Source organism: Diadema antillarum, unplaced genomic scaffold, assembly GCF_040938485.1.
Source record: "Diadema antillarum isolate AM-2024a unplaced genomic scaffold, OU_Dant_1.0 seq00000906_RagTag, whole genome shotgun sequence".
Lineage (NCBI taxonomy): Eukaryota > Metazoa > Echinodermata > Echinoidea > Diadematoida > Diadematidae > Diadema > Diadema antillarum.
In genome coordinates this window covers 431,862-458,383 of record NW_027271764.1, presented here as the reverse complement: position 1 = coordinate 458,383, position 26,522 = coordinate 431,862, and the positions used below count along the sequence as shown (strand labels likewise).

General features: G+C 37.8%; 1 protein-coding gene across 3 annotated transcripts in view; it reads left to right on the top strand.

Annotated features, from left to right (window-relative positions):
- The window catches only part of LOC139741153 (transmembrane protein 268-like), a 31,734-nt gene extending 6,530 nt beyond the window's left edge, over nt 1-25,204 (top strand). For all 3 annotated transcript variants that reach the window (XM_071651744.1, XM_071651743.1, XM_071651741.1), the window contains 9 exons: nt 8,512-9,123; nt 9,975-10,019; nt 15,425-15,537; nt 16,514-16,783; nt 18,448-18,558; nt 20,832-20,867; nt 21,599-21,664; nt 23,082-23,213; nt 24,691-25,204. In XM_071651744.1, the coding sequence (XP_071507845.1) occupies nt 8,512-9,123; nt 9,975-10,019; nt 15,425-15,537; nt 16,514-16,783; nt 18,448-18,558; nt 20,832-20,867; nt 21,599-21,664; nt 23,082-23,213; nt 24,691-24,846 (1,541 nt within the window). In that variant the 3' untranslated portion in view covers nt 24,847-25,204. The remainder of the gene's footprint in view (nt 1-8,511; nt 9,124-9,974; nt 10,020-15,424; nt 15,538-16,513; nt 16,784-18,447; nt 18,559-20,831; nt 20,868-21,598; nt 21,665-23,081; nt 23,214-24,690) is intronic.
- The last annotated feature ends 1,318 nt before the right edge of the window (nt 25,205-26,522 follow it).

Genomic DNA, 26,522 nt, shown 5'->3' with positions numbered 1-26,522 from the left:
CTGGTGATAAAGCACACTGGCAATTAAGTGGCCGAATTCTGGTAGATGACCGAATGCACATTATGTTTACCCCGACTTTGTACTTAGGCGTGGGTCTGCCGCCTTTGACGGCCCCTCTCTAGTTCTTTTTTGCTTTTGTGGATACAATCAAAGATCGTACACTCATACGACCTTTGATATTTGATGATTTTTCAAATTAACATTGATTGTTTTTTTCGTTGGAGGAGCATTTTGCTCGGTCGCAGTCACACTGCACGATATGCGTGCTCAATGTCAATGCGTGTGCAAGGCCGCTGAAAATGCATCGCGCTCTACACTGTTGGTGCAAAATTGCACCGGGGAAGTTGCGGCGCTCGTTGGTGGCCGAATACTGGTGCAGTAGACATTTGCATTCAACCCTTGCATTGAATAATTCCCGTAGACACTAATCATAGGGGTAATTGCCTAGGGGGTACGTAAATTTTGTTTTTCTTTTTTGCTTTTGTGGATACCATCAAAGATCGTACACTCATACGACCTTTGATATTTGATGATTTTTCAAATTAACATTGATTGTCTTTTTCGTTGGAGGAGCATTTTGCTCGGTCGCAGTCACACTGCACGATATGCGTGCTCAATGTCAATGCGTGTGCAAGGCCGCTGAAAATGCATCGCGCTCTACACTGTTGGTGCAAAATTGCACCGGGGACGTTGCGGCGCTCGTTGGTGGCCGAATACTGGTGCAGTAGACATTTGCATTCAACCCTTGCATTGAATAATTCCCGTAGGCACTAATCATAGGGGTAATTGCCTAGGGGGTACGTAAATTTTGTTTTTCTTTTTTGCTTTTGTGGATACCATCAAAGATCGTACACTCATACGACCTTTGATATCATCACACTCTCGGCTTGCTATAATCAAAATATCCCGCAAGAAAACGGCGTATTTCTCGATTTTTAGCTCTTTTTCCGCGACCCGTCGCGTAGACAATACTCTTAAAACTGGACTTAATTCGCGCGCGCTTGGAAAAGTTCCGATTCTGCACTTTTGACGGTGGAATTTGGGATTTTCGATGGATTTTTGGAGGAGACTTAAGGACTTTCCTGTACGTGAATGAGTGTTAATACCGTATGTGTAATTATGTGATTTGCGTGTGATGTGACTGTAGAACCAAAGATCGTACACTTCAGTGTACGATCTTTGGTAGAACTCACTGGCTGGTGATAAAGCACACTGGCAATTAAGTGGCCGAATTCTGGTAGATGACCGAATGCACATTATGTTTACCCCGACTTTGTACTTAGGCGTGGGTCTGCCGCCTTTGACGGCCCCTCTCTAGTTTGTGTTAAATTTATTAGCAAAAATATACTTGGTTGCAGACTGTGTGTTTGAAGTTATCATGCTGGTATTAGTGAAGCATAACAAACAAAACTAAGGAACAAAATTGGCAAACATGATCATCAAAAACATAAAGTCATTACTCCAGCCAAACATGAGCTCACCTACCCTCTTCCTTTAGATCCTCAGCTTCATTTTTCTCTCATACACCATTCCTGCCTCCCTCCCCCCCCCCCTCAAAAAAAACAAAACAACAACAACCAACCAAACAAACAAACCCTTCCCTTTGTACTGGTACAAAATAAATTTCCAGGCTAGGCCCATCCACACACAGAGGGTTGTGAGTTTTTTTGTCATGATGCAACATTGTTCACCTCGATGCAACATTGTTCACCTCCATTCAACATGGCCAAAAAACTCACTCGGCTCCAAGCAAAGCTTTTTCAATCTTCCTGAACTGTGCAATGACTGGAATATGAACTGGTTCATCCTCGCTCCATGCCTGATGTGATATGGGAGTCGTATACAACATGTATGGTTGGGGCACCACCTATCGGCAGGGCACCTTCCCATCGGCACCCTGCATATCATGGCTGTTTGCGTATAGAACGAAAAGGTACACGCGGGATTAAGTGTCATTAGCTATAAAGACAATAAAAACGAAGAAACGAAAATCAAACTCAAACAAACCAAGCTAAAAATTACACATCCGCTCAGTAACGAAGCATGGCTGTGAAATTCACGTGTATTACCTATGCTGTGAAATTCACGTGTATACCTATGGAGGGGAGGGGGTGCCGATCGCAAGGTTCCCTTTTTAGCTGCGCGAAGAAAACGGAACGCATGCACTAAAATTGCGCTATTTTAACACGGAGATTCATAATCAACAAGACGGTCACGACATTCAAAAATGCAGTATTTATGGCATATTTGAGGTAAGAATTAGGCGGATTTGTGTTATATTTTTAGAATAAACAAGCTACAGATCCTTAGGGTGATGATACGTGGTACCCCCAACCCTACTATGTGTTAGTGTGTGTAGTTGTGGGTGTGGGTGTGAGTGTGTAGTCCACACTCATTGCGACAGGCAATTATCACAAAGATTAAAACAAAATAAATCAAGATTCAACAGACTCTTAGTCTTACATGAGGAGATCAATATACTGTTAGTTGGTGATTTCTTTGTGTTTATATGCAAGAATGATACATTTTTGCATTGTGTTGTAAAAAGTGGTTTTTGACAGAATATATATAACATGCGAATGAGTCTACTGAACATGTGTGAAAAAAAAAATAAAAGCACAAACCCAATCCAAAACATCTGTGCAAGTGCTTATAACTCTGAATTACATTGTGCTCTGAAGCCATATGGCTGTTAACCTCCATTCCAGACTTACAGTATAATTTTTTGTGTACCCCTTCCTTCTTCAGGCAGGCTGAGGCAGAAAGAGATCAAAAGCCTCCTTTGCAAAACTCATAATGCCATCTTTTTAGCAAAAGACCGCAAGTAACAAATGAGAGTAAAACCAAAGGGTACCTGAGAAAAAATGAAAAGAATCTGTCATTGTATTGACATCAGTGCAATGATTTGATGTCTTGATAAAATAGGCCTACATATTTTTGCAGAATTTGATACTCCAGCAAAATGTGGTACATTCAATCAAGGAGCTTCAGAGTCATTAGTTCAATCTACTAACAACCCTTTAGTTTGATGACGTGTCACTTGCTTCCTTTTGCCAGAGTAAATGTACAATATAAAAGCACCTTGCATTTGAGAGCAACTTGTCTTGTAGTCTCCCTAGCTATGCCATATTATTATTATTATTATTATTATTATTATTATTATTATTATTATTATTATTATTATTATTATTATTATTATTATCATTATTATCATTATTGTTATTATTATGATTATTATTATTGTGATTATTATTATTATTATTATTATTATTATTATTGTGATTATCATTATCATTATTATTATTATTATTATTATTATCATCATTATTATTTGGTCATATAGAGATCTGAGAAATGGTGACTCTTATAAGTCCTGTTTTTAGTTGATGTCTGGAAGAGAGACTAAAGTTACTCCCAGTGCAGCTGAAGATACATTGTACATGTATTCCCTGTTGGCAAATTTGACCCCTCAGACATTCCTTAGTAATTGCTCCTGAGTAATTCAATTGTGGTCATTGTTTAGGAGTGAAAGTGAGTTTTTTTTTTTATAGATTTCATTCTCACATCCTCACACTACAGACATGCAAATCCATCAGAGTGTGTAAAAGTTGTTGCCTGCTGGTGAACTTTCCAGTTACAATGTATTTCTCCTGTACTCCTATTTCCACTGAGATGATTAGAACCAAGGAGGTATTAACCCATTGAGGACGGTTTGATTTTGCTACAACACACATTTCCCACAGACACCCGCCCGAGTATAATCGGGACTCGTCCTCAACGGGTTAATACCTCCTTGTTAGAACTGTATTTTTTTTTTTTTTTTTTTTTTTTTTTTAAGTACAATGAACTCTCAAATGCTACCATGAAACACGTAGTTACCATTAAAATGAAATACTTTTGGTAGAAAGGAAAGCACAAAATAAAGAGGTCTTGTGACAGCTTAGATCAGATATTATGGTTTATAAATGCAGGGAGGTGTGAGAGCCACACCCCCTAGTTTATGTATTCATTCAGCGTGCATTTATTTTCAACTTTTTTTAGCCATAATCAGTGTTTTGGAATGTGATTAGTGCAAAACATGATTGTGTCCTGACTCGACTGTACAAATACGCAGTCCATCAGATGTATAAATTGCAACATTTCAGTTTAATATCTTTCACGTTACCTGTGTCAACGATTCATGTGCCATCATTGCCCTTCCTTCATTTACATAACCTTATACATGTTCTGGTTATTTTTTAATCTGAGCTCTAAGGTCTTCTCAGTTTGATGTACTAATCTTAATTTCATCCATCACAGTGATGAAGCTTGCTATCAATCATAAGTACATTGAACAGGGTATGCACCCCCCCCCCCCAAAAAAAAAAAAAAGTGTGCTGGTAGGTACACATATATTGTATGTACACACATATAAAAAACTTTACTGTGTGCCAAGTTACATAATTTGTATATCATTTCCTATTGATGTTTCACTTATGGAGGCTAAAGCAAATACACAAGTTGTAAACTTGATTTTTGATCAGATGCTAACACTTTAAAATTCAAGCATTGATGAGCAGTTACTGTATTCGTGATAGGTGTTGCAAGTGTGCATCCACCCCTATTTTTATCATGTAGATACAAATTGTACAGGTATGTGCTTTGTGACAGTATACTCATATCCAATTTGCTGGTCTTAATGAAGTATTTACTACATAGGTTCTACTTGTTGAATCTTGATGACACGTGATTGTACAATGTGTAGATATACACAATTGTATATCGAGAGTAACATTCGCAGGAAAAATGCAACACAACATAATTATGTGACCCTGCACCACAAAACAAACAAAAAGTCGCCAGACATGGATTTTTAGTTAGGGGCAGATTCTAAAAGAGCAGACCCTAAGCTTTAAAATGATGTATTACTCAATTCAAATGGACTCTCCTAACCTATCTAAATGTTGGAAAGAAAGCACACACTCTGGAAAATTGTGAACTGAGAAAAGAGGCTCTGAGTAAAGGGTCTATTCAAGCGTTTAATCTTTTCCAAGCCACCCTAGCTGTGCCATGAAAGGGACAAAAAACACGGGAGCGATAACAATGAAGGAATTATCAGATTAAGCTTAAATTAGGGGTGATTTATTAACACATTTTGTCCATGATTAATGACAACTTTCAAAGCAGTAGCATTATCCTTTCAAAAGTTATTAGAGTTGAAAGTGAAGAGTGTGTACAGGATTTTTAAGAAATGAAAAGTGGACTCTATTAGAAACATCTAATCACACTGTAGTTCTACCATGTCTACAATAAAGTGTTTGAGAAAAACTGCTAAAAACACAGTTTCCTGTTTGTTTTATGATCCCAAACTTTAACATAATGTAGAAGAAGACTTGCTCTTTCCGAAAATATGAAAACCTCAATATTGGCAAGGTTGACCCATTTCACCTATTTTCAGTCCTCACACAAATTCACCGTGTGCGACTTTTTGTTTGTTTTGTGATGCACGGTCACATATATAATCAATACACTGTACATGTACTGAACTGCACATGTGAAATACCAAGAGGTTTGCATGTAACGTATACATTGTACATACGGTATGCTTCTGTGCTTGGGACACAGAAACCTGGTCTGTTTACACTGTAAATTTGAAGATACTCAATCTATCATCTGTGTTTGAAGACTACATTATACTGCCACACTATACTAGTCACATCATCCTCCCCCACAAAGATGCATTTCACATTGGATGTGTAGATGAATGAATTGTTGCTTCTTTTTTTTTCAGTGCTATTGATTATGTATGCGTACATTGTATTCAAGTTGTAATTATTTCTAAAGCTGATAGGACTACTCCTACTTTTGACATAATTTATATTATCAAGTGGTGATAAATGATGATGATGATGGTTGTTATCAACCTGATTTATATTCTTGGTGACCATTCATTCTTGTTATTTCCATTGAATGTCATCACTTTTTGTGCAATCAGTGTTGTTTGTCACCATAAATTGATAGAAGCAGTTTATTAGTCACATTCAGTGCACATTACACTGAATCATGTCTATGGAGTTGTATGAAACATTTGCTATCAAATGTTCTTCAGTGTCTTCCAGCTAGCAAAAAACACAAACAAAAACATACAACAAGAACAACTACAACAACAACAACAACAACAACAACAACAACAACAACAACAACAACAACAAAAATCAGTCACGTCAGCCAGGGGATACATACCTAAGTTGTGCTGTCACACTCTTGTCAATAGAGACCAATAAAGTCACAAGTGTCTTACAGCCCCCGCTTTTAGTACATATTATGGCAACACAATGTAAATTCTTTTACCATACAAAATGCACACTTCATCCAGGGAAGTGGTCTCTCTTCTACCTCCCTGCTTCATCCTTCCAGAGTGCAGGTGGAGCATTGTAAAGCTGTTTTGTTTTGTTTTTTCTCCAAGCTTGGATCATATATCACTGCAACACATATTCTACAGTATGAATAGAATATATTATCTCATTTGAAAGTACCAGCATATCATTTCAAGATTTACTGGAGTAGTCTATGAATTCACACCCTTTAACCATGCAAAGATTGCTTTTAATAGAACTTTTATTCATTGTTCACTTTCATAGCATTAGGATTTCCTCATTCATTTTTGTTGTTGTATTTTTGCCTGTGTATTGTATTTCAGGCTGTAGCTGGGGTCACAAAGAACATGCACACTGATTGTAGCATTATGTGATTTACTGTGTGATAAAATTGCAATACATGTACTATATTCTGTCGTTTACTATTCCATCCAGTTACACTGAAGAGAAAAAGTTCTGATAGTTGCCATTTCTGTAGATGACTGATAGTTCATAAGCAAAAGGATTAGATATCATAAAGAAATTGTTGAGTTCATGCCGTCTGTGTCATTTCTTTGCAAGATTTCTGCATCCACTCCCCATTTGATACATGTATGGTACATCACCAATATATGGATACTTATCTGGATACACATAATGCCCCACCACAATAAGAGCTACATTTCTTGTGGATTGAAGCGACAACAACAGCAAAAAAAGTCATGGTGTAAATTCATTCATTTCAGGCAGCATTACATTTGTGTGTCAACTCGATGAGATGGTGTAGATGTCTGTTGTCTTTGTACAGTTTATGACCCCTTTCTATTTTGATCTGATTTATGTACAAAGGGTTTTGTTGATCTACACATCAGAATACAAAGCAGGTCAGACAACCTGTGGTTGGACAGGAAGGACATGAGCAAGAAAATGCCACAAATCTAAGTTTTTGCTATGGCTAGTGCGCTTTGACTTTCGTCCATTGTTATGACTCGTTTGTAGATTGGAGCAAAGACCCGCCACAATATTTCACAGATTAGGGCTCCTGTCTTATCATATTCAGTTTCAAATGACATCTCAACTAGCCAGCCGTCTGATTGCACACAAGATTGATGTGTGTTCAAAGTCAATTGCATGCCTTGACATTTAAGATTTAGGAGGCTTTGGAAGTTCTGTGCGGACTTTAATACCGACACAAAAACTAACAGATGGCTTTAGAAGAATGTCATTTTATTGGTCGTTCAGCAGCATTAATCATTTCAGATCAACAAATATCCAGACATCTGGTGAATGTGGGTGTGTGTTTGTGTACACTGTGTGTACCGGTATTCATATTTCAGTGTTTGGAGCAGTCTACTCTGTGATATATCCTACTCCTACAATTGCATGTGTATGACAGTTTGGAAACTCTGCATTTCATTGTACTGTGAAAGTTATCTTTTGTGTAGAAGAAGAAAAGTGTTGCTATCCTCTAGATCACTCTTATTCTTGACGTACAGTGAGTGCAGCAGTGAAAACAAAGACAAGCAAAATTAAAAAAAAGGACAGTTTGGACGACTGCACTTTAGTTTTCCTTTCATGTCTTTTATATACAGTCATACATTGCACAGCTGCCAGTTTGATGTACCAAATATGCTTCACTGTATGATGCTGCTCTTTAATACACTTTGTATTTGTCTGAAGAAATGTCTTTTCATGTCTTATCTCATTGATTCATCAAAGCATCATTCCCTCTCCGTGAATGATACTGTGTTCAGCTCAGTGCAAGCACTACACTTATCAAATATTAGGGTCCATTCATACAGAACAAAACCAGAGAACCTAATCAATTAGGTTTGTACTGGAAATCCTCAGGTACCATAATACCCATGCCCATTTCAGTGTTAGTTGTGATTGCTTTTCATTCCTTCTATACTTGTCTTTTTTTTATTAATGTAATGTTAGAATGGAGAGATTCAGATATGAGCTTAACATTGTTCACTATGTAATTACTTACTGATCTATTTTGCGTTAGAGACAAATTAGACAGTTTGCCTCGTGATGCAATGGTTATATCTTCGGAAGTTTGTGTCAGGACATTGTTGCAGAAATGCCTGGTTTGCCTTCTATGTGCATTCTTATTTGCGTTGGACCTTAATCATTTTCTGCATTTGGTTCCTCACATCAATGATTTTTGCAGAAAAACTTTTGTACACCGAAGATGTCCAAACGTCTAGTTTCTTGGATGATTGGGACACGGAGGCTGACCAGGGAGGTCGGATGCTAGCCGCGGTAGACAGCGGCGATGACAAGTCCGTCGACAGTCTTCCATTCGTGCCAGATGAGGCCAGCTCCAACCAGACAGCAGCAGACGTCCCCGGGCGCACCCGAGAGGGAGGCATGGCGCCGTCGCTGGTCGGCGAGGAGACCAGCCACGCCTTCTTCTGCTTCGCCTGGGAGGACGACGAGTGGGCCATCAACGTCATCCGCAAGCTGGAGTCACCCGCCTACGGCTTCGGCTGCGAGAACGGCAACCACAAGTGGGACCCCGGCGTGGCGCGCATGGACAAGATCGTCAACATGATCTCGACGTCGAAGAAGCTGGTGCTGCTCATCTCGCCGGACTTCATGCATAGCCCCTGGTGCACCTACGAGAACCTGCGGGCCCTGCGCACCCACTACACCAACACCGCCAAGGTGGTGGTGGTCCTCCTCAGCGACATGGACCTACCGGACTTTCTGGAGGGCATCCCGACTATCAACGCTCTCTCCAGGAACTTTTGGCAACGCTTTGTCGCTGCACTACATCTCGGTGAGTGATGGTGCTCATCGAGGTTAAATTTAGATAATGATTTGCAGGTTCCTTTCAGATGGAAAATGTGCACCACAAATCGAGCAAATCAAGATTTGAAAACACCCCCAGACCTTGATTAACAAGTCAAGATTCTAGAATTGTTTTTACAGTAATTTGCCTCAAACGCAAAAAATAAAATATCTTGATTAGAATTATGATTCTTCTAATAGGGATTACAATCATGATTACAAGAGATTTTTCTACAGTCTGAAAGAGGGTAGAACTCACACCCAAGCAATGGATATGAACGGGCACTTGCCTTTTATATTGGATCCTTGCTCTGATGTCCAAGTGAGAGAAATATATCTTCTTTTAGAGCCCCAATGCAGTTTGCAGCCCTCTTAATCCATGATTACCGTAAGTAGATTATTGGTCACATTGATGCATTTGCCCGCTGATGTTACAGTAATGTGTTGACAGTCGCTGTGAATCAAGTCCGATAAAAGAATTAAGGATAGTATTGGAAACTTTTAGTCTTCACTTGATTGAGTTGTAGGTCTTGTTTTGCTTATATACTTAAAAAATGTAAAATAAATTGACATTGGAAAAAAAAATGAAATGTATGGGAACAAGACATAACCTGTCATGCTTCTAAATTGTAGTAAAAGTTGTTTGCGGCATGGTGATAACAAGACCGGTGATAACAAGACCATCAGAGTCATAAACATTGAATTTGCGTATGTCTAGACAGGTACTGTGTAATGTATTGCCAATGCAGTGTGACTAATGGTCTCTGCTGAATTACAGAGGGGATTTCAGCTTTTCTCATCTATTTTCAAAGTTGTTGTTTTGTTTCTCATGCTTCCCAGGTTCTAGTCTAAGTGCCCATGATGCGTCTGTGAACAACGTGCCTGGTAAGTTGACCTAATTCTGTTGTCGCCTTAAAGCACGGACAGAGGATAGGGGGAAAATACATCTAGAACAAGAGAGACTGGTTTTCTGTTAATTAAAGACAGAGCTACCAAGTCTCATGCATTCTGCTTGAGACTCAAGCATTTAGGGGCCATCTCACGATCTCACGCATGGCACCCATTTTTCTCACGCATCGGGCGAAGTCTGCAACTTGGGCCTATAATAATTAGCATAGCTCAAAAGATTAAAGTGATAGTTGCAATTGAAGGTATATTTCCCTTTTGTCTTTCAAAATAAGTAAAAAATAGTCACTTAAGTACTCAGTATGCACCTGATCGCACCATTAAGAGCTAAGAATTGAAAAAGCTCCCTACACCGTGGGAGGCCACAGGGCCAGGGGGGGGGGGGGGAAACCCCTCCCAGACCCTCGCTCGCGCGCACATTTGCACGCCGAGATGCCGAGTCATGAAAATCTCACTCATAAATTGTTTTTGAACTTGGCATCCCTGTAAAGATATGTGCAAGAATGATCTCATAGTACAGTCATGTGTGTGTGGAAAGTGTAGTGTAGACACAGAGACTGATGATATGCCAAATGCTGACAATCAAATATATCTGTTCCATTTTTTTATGCACACTGAATCATAAATACACTGATCCCAAGTATTCAAATTTATGTTGGTTATGCAAAGTATGCAAAGGTTTCTGCAAGGCGTTTTTGTTGTTGTTATAATTTCATACATAAAGATATTAAAATAAATCGACCATCCAGAATTTAGTCTTTTTAAAAAAATAGAATTAATAGATTCTTGTTACTAAAGCTGTACTGGGGCCTTACAGAAGACCCCCTCCCCCTCCAGTAAATTTCAACCATAAAACACAAGAATCTCATATCACAATGTGACAAACATGTATTCAAACTATAAACAGATGTAGCACTTAGAAAAGAAAAACATGTGTGCTGTGTTAGATCATTTTCCCAGCTTCTGCCAGACATGTTTCCCCCATCCAAACATTTAAAGGGTGCAGTATAGTTTTTGTTGTGATGGGGATTCAGATTTTTAAGTTTTTGAAATATGAAATATGAAATATTAAAGAGCATACAATTCTAACAGGTTTTCAAAGTTTGTTTGATGAAAATTGGTTTCAAAATAGCTGAGATATCCACAAATGAAGTAAAACAAAGTGGCCCTCATGAAAGGTGGGTCCCATCTTTTATTAGAACCTCTTTGTTTTGGGATATCTCAGCCATTTTAAACCAATTTTCATTAATAAACTGTGAATTCCTCTCAGAATTGATATTTCAAAAGCAGTTTCTCATTATGTAATAAAAGTTGGAAACCTGAAGCTCCATCTCAACCAAAACTGTACCATCCCTTTATTAGTTGCTGTGAGAAAGAGAGAGGTTTGTGTAAGTGTTGAATGCAGCTACCTCGTATTTGCTTTGTCCCATTTGGAAAAAAAAAACAACGACTTCAGTGGTGGAGAAATGTCAAGAGTGTTATGCAGGAAGAATGCAGCAGAAATGAGGACATGTGGGAAGGAAGTGGCTTTTCTCTGTCATTTATTCATTGCTCTTTTTTTTTTTTTCACATTGATTTTTCTTCAAAGCAGAATTGCTTCTGGTTGGAATGTTGAAGGAAAGTATGTAGAGTTCCCTGTGCCTTGCCGGAGGTTTCTCTTTTAGTGTGTCACGTCCCATCGAGTTTTGTTGAAGTTTATAGCTCTCTCTGCAAACGCAAGCCATTTGTACTTGATAATTTGAATATTTTATTTATTTATTTTTATGCCTCCGCCACGAAGTGGTGCCGGAGGCATTATGTTTTCGGGTTGTCCGTCCGTCCGTCCTTCCGTCCGTCCGTAATGAATTTTGTGGACAAGGTAACTATCAAAACCTGTTGAGGTATCCTAATGAAACTTGGCATGTATGTGTATTAGGGGGTGAAGTTGTGCCTATCAACTTTTGGATGCACATGGTCAAGGTCAAAGGTCAAAAGGTCAAGGTCAAATACATAAAATGTCACTATTTCCACCATATCTATTGAATGCCTGAAGATATTTTCTTGAAACTTAGTGTATACATGTATTACATAATTAAGATTCTCTGGTGAAAGTTTGGGTCATGAGGTCAAAGGTCAAAGGTCAAAAGGTCAGGGTCAAATACATAAAATTTCACTATTTCCACCATATCTATTGAATGCCTGAAGATATTTTCTTGAAACTTAGTGTATGCATGTATTACCCAATTAAGATTCTCTGGTGAAAGTTTGGGTCATGAGGTCAAAGGTCAAAGGTCAAAAGGTCAAGTAAAAATATTAAAACTTCTTTTTTTTCTCCGTACCTTGGAAAATTGTTCAAGGTATCTTCATGGAACATAGTATATACATGTACTGACTGCAAGTGATTATCTAGATAATGTAGGGTTCATGGGGTCAAAGGTTAGGGGTCAAAGGTCAAGTGCAACACCTCAAAATTTTACTATTTCCCTCATATTTATGCAATACCAGCAGGGTTATTTTTTTTTACACTTGGTGTATGCATGTGTAACCTATTAGAAATTCTCTGGAAAGTTTTTTTTTTAACTTCTTTTATTGCCTCAAAGGTCAAAAGGTCAAAGATCAAGTGAAAGTGCTGAACTAACTTTTTCCTTCATATCTCGGAAGTGGCTCAAGTTATCTTGAAACTTAGTACATATTATGCATGTTCTACCTGAAAGTGATAATCTTATGAATTTTAGGGTCAAGGGCCAGATGAAAATGGTAACAATTTAATATTTAATTCAGAAATTTCACTTTTTCTCCACACCTGTACCTTGAAAATTATTCAATGCCTAAATGTATGAATGGGTCAAAGTCAAGTTACAGTCCTTAAATCCCTAAATACATGCTCTCCTATTCATCCAATTAAACCTAGGTCAAGGAAGGTGAACATTCAACACATTTGTGACAAACTTGTCATTTCAATATTTTGCCAATTTTTTGAAAATGTAATCACACATTGTCCACATGTACTATCTAGACCTATTGGGAAAATCATGCATTATGGCGGAGGCATACCAGTCGCCAAAGCGGCATTTCTAGTTTTTATTTGTAATCTTTTGTCAGGGTAGCCCATTCACCAATACGTACAATCCATGGGGCCTTGAATGATATTTATGAACATTAAATGTACATTAAATAGCAATATGTATATGACTGAAGAAAACATGTACATATTATACATTGCAGAGAAATATAAAAACATATATTGATATGCCATAACATATGTATGAATCTGGCATTATGGTTAGAGCGATATGTATCAACATGCAGCTCACACCACAACCAGGTGTAGCAATGAGAATTCAGTCATTCCCTGAATCTTTTAATGTCTGTATTTTCAGGCATATTCTAGCTGATGTATGATGTATTTGACCATGCATCACAAAACCAACAAAAAGTGGTAGGCCCTGATTTTATGTGAGGACTGCTCAAAATAGGTGAAATGGGACAACCTTGTCAATCTTAAGTTTATTATGAATTCTGAAAGCACAATTCATCTTCTTCATGATTTTTAAATGTTGGGATCATAAAATGAATGGGAAATTGTGTTTGGAGCAGTTTTTGTAGAACACTATTTTGCAGAATAGTGCGATTAGGTATGTCTCTGAGGCTGCTGTTCATTTCAAATACCGTATACACACTCCTCACTTTCGACTCTGATAAATTTTGAAAGGACTATGCTACTGCATTCAAGGTTGGTATCAGTCATGAATATAATGTATTGAATGAGTGTGCAGAATTTCAACTTAATCTGATTACCTCTTCATTGTGGTTGCTGCCGAGTTTTATGTGCAGTTTTTGTTCCATTCGTTGCACAGAGTGCAGCACAGTGAGGTTAAGCACTTGAATATACCCTAAACTTCAAAGCCTCTTTTCTCATTGAACACTTTTGCAGAATGTATACTTTCTTTTCATTATTTATAAAAGTTAGGAAAGCCAATTTGTATTGAGCTATACATCATTTTAAAGCTTAGAGTCTGCTTTTGCAGAATCTGCCTAACTGAAAATCCTTGTCTGGCGACTTTTTGTTGATTTTGTGATGCAGGGTCTACAACTATGTTGCCCTTTTTCCACAACTTGAGTGTTATGTGCTATTAATGCTTGCTATAAAGCACTCAGATCAACTTTAACTTGCCATACCTTTTTTTTTCATGAGAATTCAATAATCCATCCAAATTGACCTAGTTGTATAAAGTTAGCAAGCCCACTCATGTCTAGCAATGCCTCAGACCAACAGGAAGGTTGTGGTGACACAATGGGTATTGGGAGGATTAAGTGATATTTCTGTTCATTTGCAATTGGTTTCCAGGCATCTGTGCCAAGTGGCCAAGAAAGCATTTCGGCATGAATTCATGCTAGGTGAATAAAGCACAGTAAGGGTTAGATTGACACATTGTAAAAGATTGTATGAACCCACTTTTGCCTGTGACCTCCTACAGTGTTGTTGCCTAGCTGTGAGCACTGCTGCCTTTTCAAGCCAGCAGGAATATTTCCAAAACTGAAAGTAAACATTCCATGGCTGTTGGTGAGGTAAACTTTACATCCCCAGCTCAGTGCAGTTTGCATAATGCAAATAGTTCCTGGCACATTTAGTTCCCGACTTTGGTCATTCATCAAACAGGAATATATACTTTGCTGAAGAATATGCAAATAGACAAAGTGGCATGTGCAGTGTACAACAAAGGCAGTGATAAACGATTCTGTCCGTCTGTCGGTCTGTCTATCTATCTATCTATCTATCTATCTATCTATCTATCTATCTATGTATCTATATATTTGTCTATCTATCTCTCTACCTATCTATATGTAGCTCTCTATCTGTCTATCTAGATCTATCTATCTATCAATTAATCTATCCATCTATCTACTGTCACTCTATCTGCCTATCTATCTATCTATCTATCTATCTATCTATCTATTTATTTATCAATCTGTTTATCTATCTATCTGTCTATCTGTCTGTCTATCTGTCTGTCTATCTGTCTGTCTATCTACCTACCTACCTATCAAGCGATATATCTATCTCTTTATCTATCTATCGATTGATCAATCAATCTATCTTTATAGCCCAAGTGGTATGTATGTATACTGTTTTACCGTGGCGGAATCAGAGAGGGGCGCACAGGGCGCATGCCCCCACTTTATTTTTTGTTAAAACAAAAGAAATAAAAAGGAAAAAATGGGTTAGGGGCCCATGCGCCCCCCTGTAATTTCATAAATGCGCCTCCCCTTTGCGGAATTCCTTGATCCTTCCCTGGTTTTTCATACTACTTGTAGTTTGGTTACTTTGATTTTAACAGTAACATTGATCAAGGGGTAGTCATCAATATTATTTGCGTCATTCCTATTGGTATCTTTGCATGCAGCTTTATATAACGGAGCCGAACTTGCAACGATCCGATCCCGTACTGAGTGCTGCTGTAAGGCCAGGTTTGACACCATTTACTGCCCAGATGAACTGGCAAGGAAAGGTGTACAGGTATGCACTCATTCTGGTTAGACTTTCTCATCAAAGACTGGAATATACATGTTAATGGTAGTTGTTCTTTTTACTTCCTATCTGTAGCAGTAAGTAGTTGCCATGCCCCCAGTAGTGTAGTTTGGGAGATCCATTAATATTTTCAAAAAGCTTGGGTTTTTGTTCTTGATAGTGAAATGTGCAAAATCAAGTATCTTATCATCCAAATAAGCGACCTGGAAACAAAGCCAGGTAAATATTGTTTTAAAAAAAAAAGAAGAAGCCCCCAAAACTACTCCAAAGCCGACATGGATATGAATGTGTAGGGTCTGTCTTTCCCATTCTGGTGTCCAATCAGGACTATACCTTGGCAGTAAAGTCATGATATGACTAAAGCCTGCAGCACACCACACGACCTGAGGTCATACGACCTTCCGACTTTCAGTTTGATGTCACCAAACGCCCGAGTGTCAGGTTGTAGGACTAGATCGCATGACCAGATCGGAAGGTTTTGGCATGTTGAATTTTTTTCAAGTGGTCATGCATTCATAGCTAGCTACTAGCTGCACACACACTGTTTGCTAAAGCATGTGGGAAGCAGGCTGCATGATCTAAGGTCAGGTTGCAGAGTGCGTAGTCAGGTCGCATGACCTAGGGGGTGTTTCATCAACGTTTGTCAGTGCTGACAACTTGAATCACCATAGTAACAGTCAGTGACGAGAGCATCTCAGCCAATCAAAACCAAGGATTTTGCTGAAATTGTCAATTGATTTCATCAACGTTTGTCAACACTGACAAACGTTGATGAAACACCCCCCTGGTCTCACGGTCGGAAGGTCGTATGACCTCAGGTTGTGTAGTGTGTGGCTGGCTTAAAATGTTGTAAATCAAAGTGAGGGTACAAACTTGTGAAGTTGCAGTGAGAAAATTTTCTTCCCAAGATCTTCGGGAAATTGTTCCTTGATGGAACTCCCTGTCGCTTGCCTCCCTCGTTCAGGTGCCCCAGCAGGACTACACCTCGGCGATCTCCACCATCTTGGAGGCCCCCAAGATGCGGTGGTACACGCTGTGGTACAGCCGCTTCTTCAGCTCCTCTGTCTGCGCCATCATCTCAGCCCTCATCATCGTCGGCGTCGTGGGCAACCTCAGCGACTTTCACCACCAGAGCGGCCCCCTCCACGTGGGTGCGGCCCTGGCCATCGCCATCGTCCTCTCCGCCGCGGTCGTCGGCCTTCTCCACCTCATCATCTTCTATGAGAAAAGGAAAGTGAGTTTTGTTTGTTTGTTTGTTTGTTTTTGTCTATGTTTACTGTGCCTATCAAAGACCCGGTAGCGTTTTGGACACATTGGTGGTTCAATTGATTTTAATCTTAATTGGGGTACATTCAACAACCATGAATAGCACCCAGGGCCACACGCACACTGGTAACGTTCAGCTTCAGCTGAGCCTGTGTAGAGATCAGTGGTAAAGCTTTACACAATTCATTATGGGGATTCTCCATTATATCTGTCCAGGACCAGCCTCTCCACTCTATGTTATACCCATGCTATCGGGTCTTTAATGAAGGGTTTCAAAAACACTGCAATTTTTTTTTTTCATTCAGCATTAAAGTCCATCTATTTTAATCCCACCCCCCCCCCCCCAAAAAAAAAAAGAAGAAGAAAAGAAATGAATAAATATAAAAAGAAAAAAAAAAACAAACGTAGCCAGTTGAACATTTTGAAGTGAAGTACACAGGAGAAATGGTATGACAATGCAATTCATCCATAAGACTTGAGGAGAGGACCTATCTTTGATACCATCAGACAGATGCCAAAATCATGCATCATATCAGATTTTTACTCATTTACATAGAGAGGCTTTTTGAAGTAGCATCAACAACTTGTGTGAATGCATACTGGAGGGCAATTCTTTGGCAAGATTGCGGACACAGATTTAGGTAACAAGTATTTGCTGTGTACTTGTTACTTTGCATCGATTACTAAATAGATGTAAATATGAGTACACTGCTGACAATATGTCATATAAATGCCTAATCTTCCAAATGGCAGACATAGCCTATTCCCCACAGGTACTTTGTCTTGAAGTTGACAGTTCCTCTGCGTCTGCAGATTAGTGTAGTGCAAGCTGAGGATTGTCTATAGCGAGGCAAGTGCCCTTCATTTTACTTGCAGATTTTGGTCTCTGCAGGCAAGGCAGTGTGTGGGATTACGGCCCCCTCAGACTGTATAAAATATACAGCGGCAGCATGCCCTGTGGTATCTGACCATCTGTAAACAAGGTCTTTGGCACATTCGGCAATGCCTTTTGGAAGGTTTGACAAGAATCCATGGTCTGCATGAGAAGTTGCAAAGAGGATAAATGGTTTCCATGACATATTGCTTGACAGTTTGTATGTTTTTGCAACTTTCAACATTTGTAACAAACTCTACACAGTTGCCCACCACCATGAAAATTAAATTTTGGGTTACCAATAAGACCCCCTTTCAGAATGTACAGATGCACATTTCCTATGGGTCTGCCATGATGCAACTGCTATTCAATTCAATTCAAATGATTTTATTTCCATATAAAGTAATACAGAGCAATATACATAACGCTTACATTAGTACATGATATTCTAAGGAACTTTGAATCACATAAGTTTCATCATAACATGATACAATATTATAATCATATCAACTTTGGTTTTCAGATGAATAAACAAGTAAGCAAGGGAATACAATCTTATTTTGTAACTCTATATGGAAAAGAGAAATCCACAAGAAAAGCACAGCTTGTAAAATTTGTGAATTACTCTAGGAGAAGAGGGCATCTCAAGATCCATCAAGGACTTCATGTATGAAATTTTGATATCCTGCGACTGCTATCATATTAATTACCTGCCTGATTGACAATGTGATGATTATTTGTTTTCTTTTTCCATTCAGCTGGATGGGCTAATTGAGTCGAACTTGTCGAGAGCCAACATGTACTTCAGTAAACACAATCTCCTGGTGGGAATGACTGACAGGTTCTCATGGTGCTGTAATAGAGCTGTGGTATCCTTTTGACAACTACATTTGATATAGAGATACACGCATGTCTGTAGCTTCAATTTTATCTATCTGTCCATCAATCTCTCTATCTTGCCATGTGTTTGCCTGTCTATCTTTCTATCTATCTATCCATCCATCTATTTATATCTCTTGAGTCTATCTATCTATCGATCTATCTATCTATCTATCCATCTATCTATCTGTCTATTTATCTATCCGTCTATCTATCTATCTTTCTTGTCCATCTGTCCACCTGTCTATTTATCTATCCATCTATCTTTCTGTCTTTCTACATGTGTATCTGCCTATTTGTCTATGTCTCAAGCTGTCTGCCTATCCATCTAACTCTCCATCTATCTATCAATCTATTTATTTATATTTATTTATCTATCTATTCTTTCCGTCTATCCACCTGTCTATCTATCAATCCATCCATCTATCCATCCATCCATCTATCTATCTATCTATCCATCTATCTGTCTATCTATCTATCTATCTCTCTATCTATCTATCTGTCTATCTATCTATCTGTCTGTCTATCTATGCTCTCCATCCATCCACCTGTATATGTATGTATATATGTATGTATGTATCTATCCATCTCTATATCTATCTAGCCATCTATCCACACTCCATCTTTCTACTTGTCTGTTTATCTATATCTCCTTCTGTCCACCCATTCATATATAGAAAGATAGACAGATATGTATATATATATATCTGTCCATCTTTCTATCTATCCCACTATGTATCTTCCCTTTCGTGATAGCCCTCTTGAGTGCACAAATACACGGTCATACAGTTTTCTTCATAGTTTGTCTGTCATACCCTGTCTTTATTGTAATAATGCAGAATAAATTACAGAAATAATAATAATAGCTATCATCCATCCATGTATCTGACTGTTTACCTTTAAAGGGGAAAATCCAGTCCAAACATAAGTTAGTCTGATAAGAAAGAGTAAAATATTACGAAGTCAACGGAAAAATTTTGATCTAAATCGGATGAAAAATAAGAAAGTTATGACATTTTGAAGTTTCGCTAATTTTTGAGGAAACCGTTCTTGAACAGTCAATATGAATATGCAAATGGCAAAGTGAGCATGTCATCCCCTCACAACTTGCCATATAGTTTTTACATAAAATTCTGAAATTTCTCCAGTTTTTCATTCAAACGCAATTATGCCCGAGGCTCAAATCCTTGTATATCTAACTGATCACTATTTTGAAGTTATTCAACCAGGGATAACATCATGTTTCAGACTTCAATGACAGAAACATTGAATTTTCGTCATTTTTTTTGTACATGATCAATATGGAAAATTGTGAGGTTATGGCATGGTCAGAAGATCACTCATTTGCACATTTGTATGCACTGTACAAGAACTGTTTTGCAGAAGTCAGCAAAACTTCAAAATTTCATAACTTCCTTATTTTTCATCCGATTTCAGTCAAATTTTTACCCCTGAACTCGTAAGATTTTACTCTTTTTTATCAGACTAACTTAATTTTGGACTGGATTTCCCCTTTAAGTCTATCCATATGTATAGATAGACATATGTATGTATGATGGTGATTTTATGAGAGTGCATGTACCCCCTGTGACCTTGCAGTGATGATTCTTTCCAAATGCTTGCTTGCAAAAAGTGTAAAGTGTGTGTTATGAGAACTATCGAGGTGAAAGATGAGTGTTTTAACTGTAATTCCAATCAGGTTTTGTTATTGTTTTTGTTTTCTAGTCCAGATATAGCAGATGGTGTATATTTGGATGAATCACAGGTGTAATGACTTGACCAATTGCCCATTCAGGGAGTACGTCCAAATGTCTGTGGTGCAGGTGGGAGATTTGGGGAAGGTTTTGTGTGCATGTGTGCATTTCTTGTGTATATGCATGTATCATGTATTGCCTTACTTTATTGACCAGATAAGAAAAATCATCTGATTTATAGTTGATACCACAATCAATTTTTATATTGTTTTTTTTTAATTATTACTGTATTATTATCATTATCATTATTATTATTATTATTATTATTATCATTATTATTGTTATTATTATCATTATTATTATTATCATTATTATTATTATTATTATTATTATTATTATTATTATTATTATTATTATTATTTTTATTATTATTATTATTATTATTATTATTATTATTATTATTATTATTATTTTTATTATTATTATTATTATTATTATTATTATTATTATTATTATTATTATTATTATTTCACAAGAGAGGATCTTATTCCTTGACTACAACTCTGCAGCTTCATTTTGTGTACTTTGATATTACAGAGTGCAGGGTAAGACAATGCTCTCATAAAGTTTCTTAAATTTCACATTTCACAAACTATGTGTTAGATATGGTAACTAGAACTAACCTCTGATCTGCTGTGCTTGACAGGAGTGTCTTGGAAGTTACGCAGTATTTTAGTATATTTCAAAATATTTATAGAATGGAATATGTACAATTCTAGATGTGCCTCTCATTAAAAAATTAGTACACTACAGAAGTGCATACCAAATACATGTACTTAGAAATTTCAGATTTGCTTTACAAGAGACCTACTTTATGTGGCAGTGTGAAGACCCAGAAGTTTTCAACATCATATAATTTTTTGGGTTTGAAAATGGTAATAAATTTCCTTGTAATGACTGCAGTTAAATAGGAAGTCTTGATTTTTGCATGTGCTTTAAGTGACAAAAGTGCCATTACAAAAAAGAATAAAAAGATGTCATGTACGAAAAGTACATCAACAATAAAATTCAAACAATTCAGACACATATTTTCTTGGTATGTTTTAATGTTATGATTGTTCTGTGACAGGACATTTGATTGTATGTTCCAAATGGCATTTTTTTCTGAAATAGAAATATCATAATATGTACTTTTTTTTGTGTGTGAATATTATACACATGACATGGATGATATATGTCCTAGTTGGAAAAAAAGTAATAAAAACATAGAATATGTAATTTCATGAAAATTGAATTAACATTGCTTTCTCTTGTTCTGTTCATATTTCATCCACAGAAAGAAATGATCAAGTTTTTAGGAGAGAATCGAAACAGCGGTGAAACAGATAGCAACGTAAACCAGGTGTGTATGTGTGTATACCAGAATGTTTATGTATGTTGTTTGGTGTGTTTATGTGGTGTGTTTGTTCATTTGTGTATATATGGGAAGGAATAACACTTCTCCTCAGCCATGGTACCTTAAAGAACAAGTTTACCGTAATATTCATCTGGATTGATTGAATACAGCAATATCAGCAGAACACATCAGTAACAGTTTGAGGAAAATCAGACAATCCATTCAAAAGTTATGATTTTTTTTTTAAGTTTCTGCGCTGTCACTGCTGGATGAGAAGACTACTGCAGTGTATGGTGTCACATGTGTAGAACGATATAATAAGGAAAATATGAAGAGAGAAAAAAAAGTACATATTCTCTTGACTTGTTACTGATGTATGTTAAGTGTAATATTATTTCCCCTGCCCTCTGAAAGAGGCAAATCAAATGCTCTTTTATTATGCAAAAAAAAAAGAGAAAGAACATATGTTGATTTTTCTCTATGTTTCTTTATATAATTCTACACATGTGACATCACAAGCTGTAGTAGTCTTCCCATCCAGCGATGACGGCATTGGAACTTAAAAAATTCACAACTTTGTAACGAATTGTCTGATTTCTATCAAACGTCCACTGATGTGTTCTACTCATATTTCTGCAATCTCTTAGTCTTTATGTAAATTAATGTGAACCTGTCCTTTCATCTCTGACAATCCAGAGGCAAACCAGTTACCCGTCGAACCTAGTAATGTTTAGTGAGGGCACTTTGTGTTGCAATTCAATGAGATAACATAAAGTCATAATCATTCAGTGGTCAAGTACTAATATTTGATTACCAAAGGTACTAGGTTGTCGCATATTAATATTCGTTCACAGTAAGCGCATCATGGATCCCATCTTAACTGAATGATTTATAGTGATTTCACCAGAAAGCTCTTGCACAGTTAAAGTAAAAAATAACCACCCTAAACATATTGCATTGATTCCCCTGGCTTTGATATGTCTACCTTTGCCACAGAGACAGCATGGTAGATCCTATACAGTCTATGTGCAGTAATGGTTGAAAAGTGGCATCATTTACAGACCACTTGTTTCAGACCAACATAGCCAAAATTTTACTATTCCATTTGAAACAGAAAATTGTTCTCGATGCATTGCTCCATGCATCTAAAGCTGTGTACCATTCAAGTGGCATAGAGACTACATGACCATCAGCAAGTTGTATAGGTTTGTGTTGTTATAGTCAGTCTTCGGCATACGAGAGTGAATTAAGATTTGTATAAAAAAAAAAACTTATTGTGCCGAGTTGGACATTTTATTTGCAGATACATGTTGCTATTAAGACTTGTATGAGGCTACGACCTTGTGTACTGTGCGAGTTACAATGCATTTATCTTTGATTCTTCTTCTTTTTTTTTTTTTTTTGTTCCCCCTACTCTGTTCAGAATACCTCCGTTAGTGTGGACTTAAACCAAGCCGGCGAGGCAGAAGACACAGTCAGACTCACTATCGACACCAGAATGAGAACATTGTCTCCTCAAACACTCATTGCAGACACAGACCCCAGGTCTATTCCTGTAAGTACATCCAATTCCTCATTTGTAGGGCGGGATTCTTTGAAAATCAGATACAAGGAAATTGTGGGTGGTTTTTGTGTATTTGTTTTTCCCAGGCAGGGTGCTACATAAGCACTTGCCCGATTGCCCGCGGCAAGTGAAAATCAAATTCTGGCAAGTGTTTTTGAACAATGAGAACAAATGCTTGCCCAAATTGGGCAAGCAAAAAGTTTTGAAGCCACAGGTCTGTTTTTTTTTTTTTGTTTCACTTATTCCCTCAACAAACCCACAAAGTCAACCACACAGAAGCCCAAAGATAATGGCTGTCTAGTGATGCAACACACTTTATATTTCATATCAGCAAGTTTCCGCCACTTATGTGAAGAAGCCTCAATGCGATGCAACAGCAGCACTTGATCAGACCAAGTTTGTTAACTCCATTATGCGTGCAAATCAATGTGTGCTGTATATTCAAATGATTGTGTTTTATTAAGCCCTTGACTTTACACATGATTTTCTATATTATTTCCTTATATTTTGGACTTTCTATTCGGGCAAGTTAAATTAATGTTCGGGCAAGTCTTTTGCAGCAAATTTGAAAATCTGCTTGCCCAACTGGGCAAGTGGTAAAATAAAGTTATGTAGCACCCTGCCAGGATGACTCAAACTCAAACTGATTTTCAGCCCATTTGTATCTGTATAGCTGGAAGAGTGTGGAGAAAGAACAGCATATTCGAATGCAAAATCACACCTCATTTAACTGCTGGTACTGACAGTCGGCATTCTTTCCACAACCATTATCATTGATTTGATGGCTGGGTGTTGTCAAAATGTTTGAGGAGGCTGATACTAGCTGTTAGCATACCCAACATGGTTATGAAATACAACGTAAAACAAAGCAAATGAAATAGAGTCCCACAGTGAACATATATTATGCTCTAAATAAATATAGTTCAGCTTCCATTAAAAAATTGGCAGAATACCATTGATGATGTGCCCACATTGCTTGTCATGGACAAATGTAGCATAATGGTCATAAGTAAAAATTTCAAAATTAATTCTTGAGGGTTTTTTTTTTCAGTTTTTTTTTCTTCATCCTTTTTATTTGAGAAGATGGCTGGATAGCCCATATTTAGGTAGCTGCACTGGCTAGTATTCCATGGGGTCCAGTTGGGTGTGAGGCTGACCCTTTCACCACATTATGCACCCTGCTCTTTGCAATAAATTGATGAAGCGGTATCTTTCATGTGCATCAGTTGTGACCCTCTCACACACGGGACCTCCATTTTCTGTCCTATCCTAGGAAGAGAGTGTTTTGCCTCTTACTAGTGTGGACAGTGTGATTTTACACAACATTTCTCAGCTAGAGTCAGAAATCGAACCAGGGTTGTATGGAAATGAAAAGTTTTGTCCTAATGATTGTCATCCTCAGAGTGTTTTGTAATGAAGGTGACGATGATTTGGTTAATTTTGGTTTTGTGTGTTCGTTAATTTTCAGGAGGAGTCTGAGATTTATCTCATGCAACACAGCTCGTCGTACGTTCGCAAACTACTCAGAAAGCAGTTAGTGGGACCACTGAGGAGACGCCACTGCCGGATAACAATGTGCCTCTGTCAGTACATTCAGAAAACAGTCTTCAACGTTTCTGTGTAGCATCTTTTATAATATTTCTTTCAAATTTTATGCCATTACATCTTCACTGCAAGAACTCGTGCTCCAACTCCTTGTCAGTACGCCACAACACAGATTGTAGTTGGTGGGACTGTTCAGAAATTCATATGTGTGATGTCATTGTGCCTTTAAATAGTACTCAGATACTATGTGTATGTGAAATGGTAACTGTCTTAGTTTGTCTCTTGTGAAGCACCAAGCAGTACTTAGTGACAGTATTGAAATAGGCCTACTTGAAAATATTCCCTTCTTTTTTACAGAACTATTCCTCAACACAGTAGTTATTGGTCATGGGCAGTATTTAGCCTGTTGTTGTTGTTGTTGTTGTTGTTGTTGTTGTTGTTGTTGTTGTTGTTGTTGTTGTTGTTGTTGTCGCCGTCGTCGTCGTCGTCGTCGTCGTCGTCGTTGTTGTTGTTGTCGTTGTTAATAATAAATAATATAGGCCTCAGACAGTGATCAGGTACTTTGTAACAGAGTCACAGATATGCAGTATGATGTTGGTTGGAAGATTCATAGGGTATCAGGGCTCGACACCAACTTTTTCTTTGAAGGCCTGTTTGGACCACCAATTTTTTTTCTTCAAATTTGAAATTTTGGTGACCCAAATGAGGAATATATTGGTCTGAGATAAAAGGAAACGTAACAATCCATTTTGAATTGTTGTTGCCCTACTGGGCCACCCAAAGATACCTTTTAAGGAAATTTGGTGGCTCGACATCAATTCTTGGTAGCGCCCAGCCACCGGGCCACCTCTAACGTCAAACCCTGGGGTGGTTTCACGATTGGCGTATATATGATCACTGTAACCTGAGTTGGATGGAAAAAAATGTTAGGACTCATATGACAGATGGAGAAACTCTCTCATACAAACATTCTTCCCCCGCTTTTTTTTTTCAGGACTTGTCACATGGGTGATATTGATCATAATCCCAGTGTCTTGGGTGAGATGATGATGATGATAACAGGTGCATGAACAATATAATAATGAAGATAGTAGTAGTAGTAGTAGTAGTAGCAGTAGTAGTAGTCTGCTTTCTTTCTCACAGGTACTCATGACAATGATTTAAACAATAATGATAATGAAATTATGTTAATTACTATCATTATCATTATTGTGAATGCTGAATACAGTAGATTTATAGGTGAATGGTTATGACTTTATAAAAGTTAGACATCATCTGCCTTATATTTTTCAGCTTTAAGCAAGAAGACCATAATTTCCAGAGAGCCCCAGCAGATTCGTCGTGTTTTCTTGTTCTAAGTAGTGATATGGGACAGCTTTGCGTAAGAAATGAAGGAAAATTGGAACATGTTAACGATCACAGATAATCTTTCCAGTGTTCTGCCCATGCCTATGAAGAGCATATGTGACCCGATACAACAAAAGGATCCGAAAGTCGGGAGCGGACATATTTCTGAAAATGACATGACCTTCTTCCCTTTCTCTTCCACTTTATTTTTATATATAACACGACTCCTAAAAGCACTTGGTTGCAGAGATATTGATGAATTTACTAGCGCATGTCAAGTGGGTTAGGAAATGAGCGTTTTGAGAAAACTGCCTTCAAAGTTTTCCTTCCGACGCTATCATGATCAAGGGGAGGCAAGACAGTTTTCACCTCTTGACAATAGAAGGTATGCTCCTAGCAACCTCCACG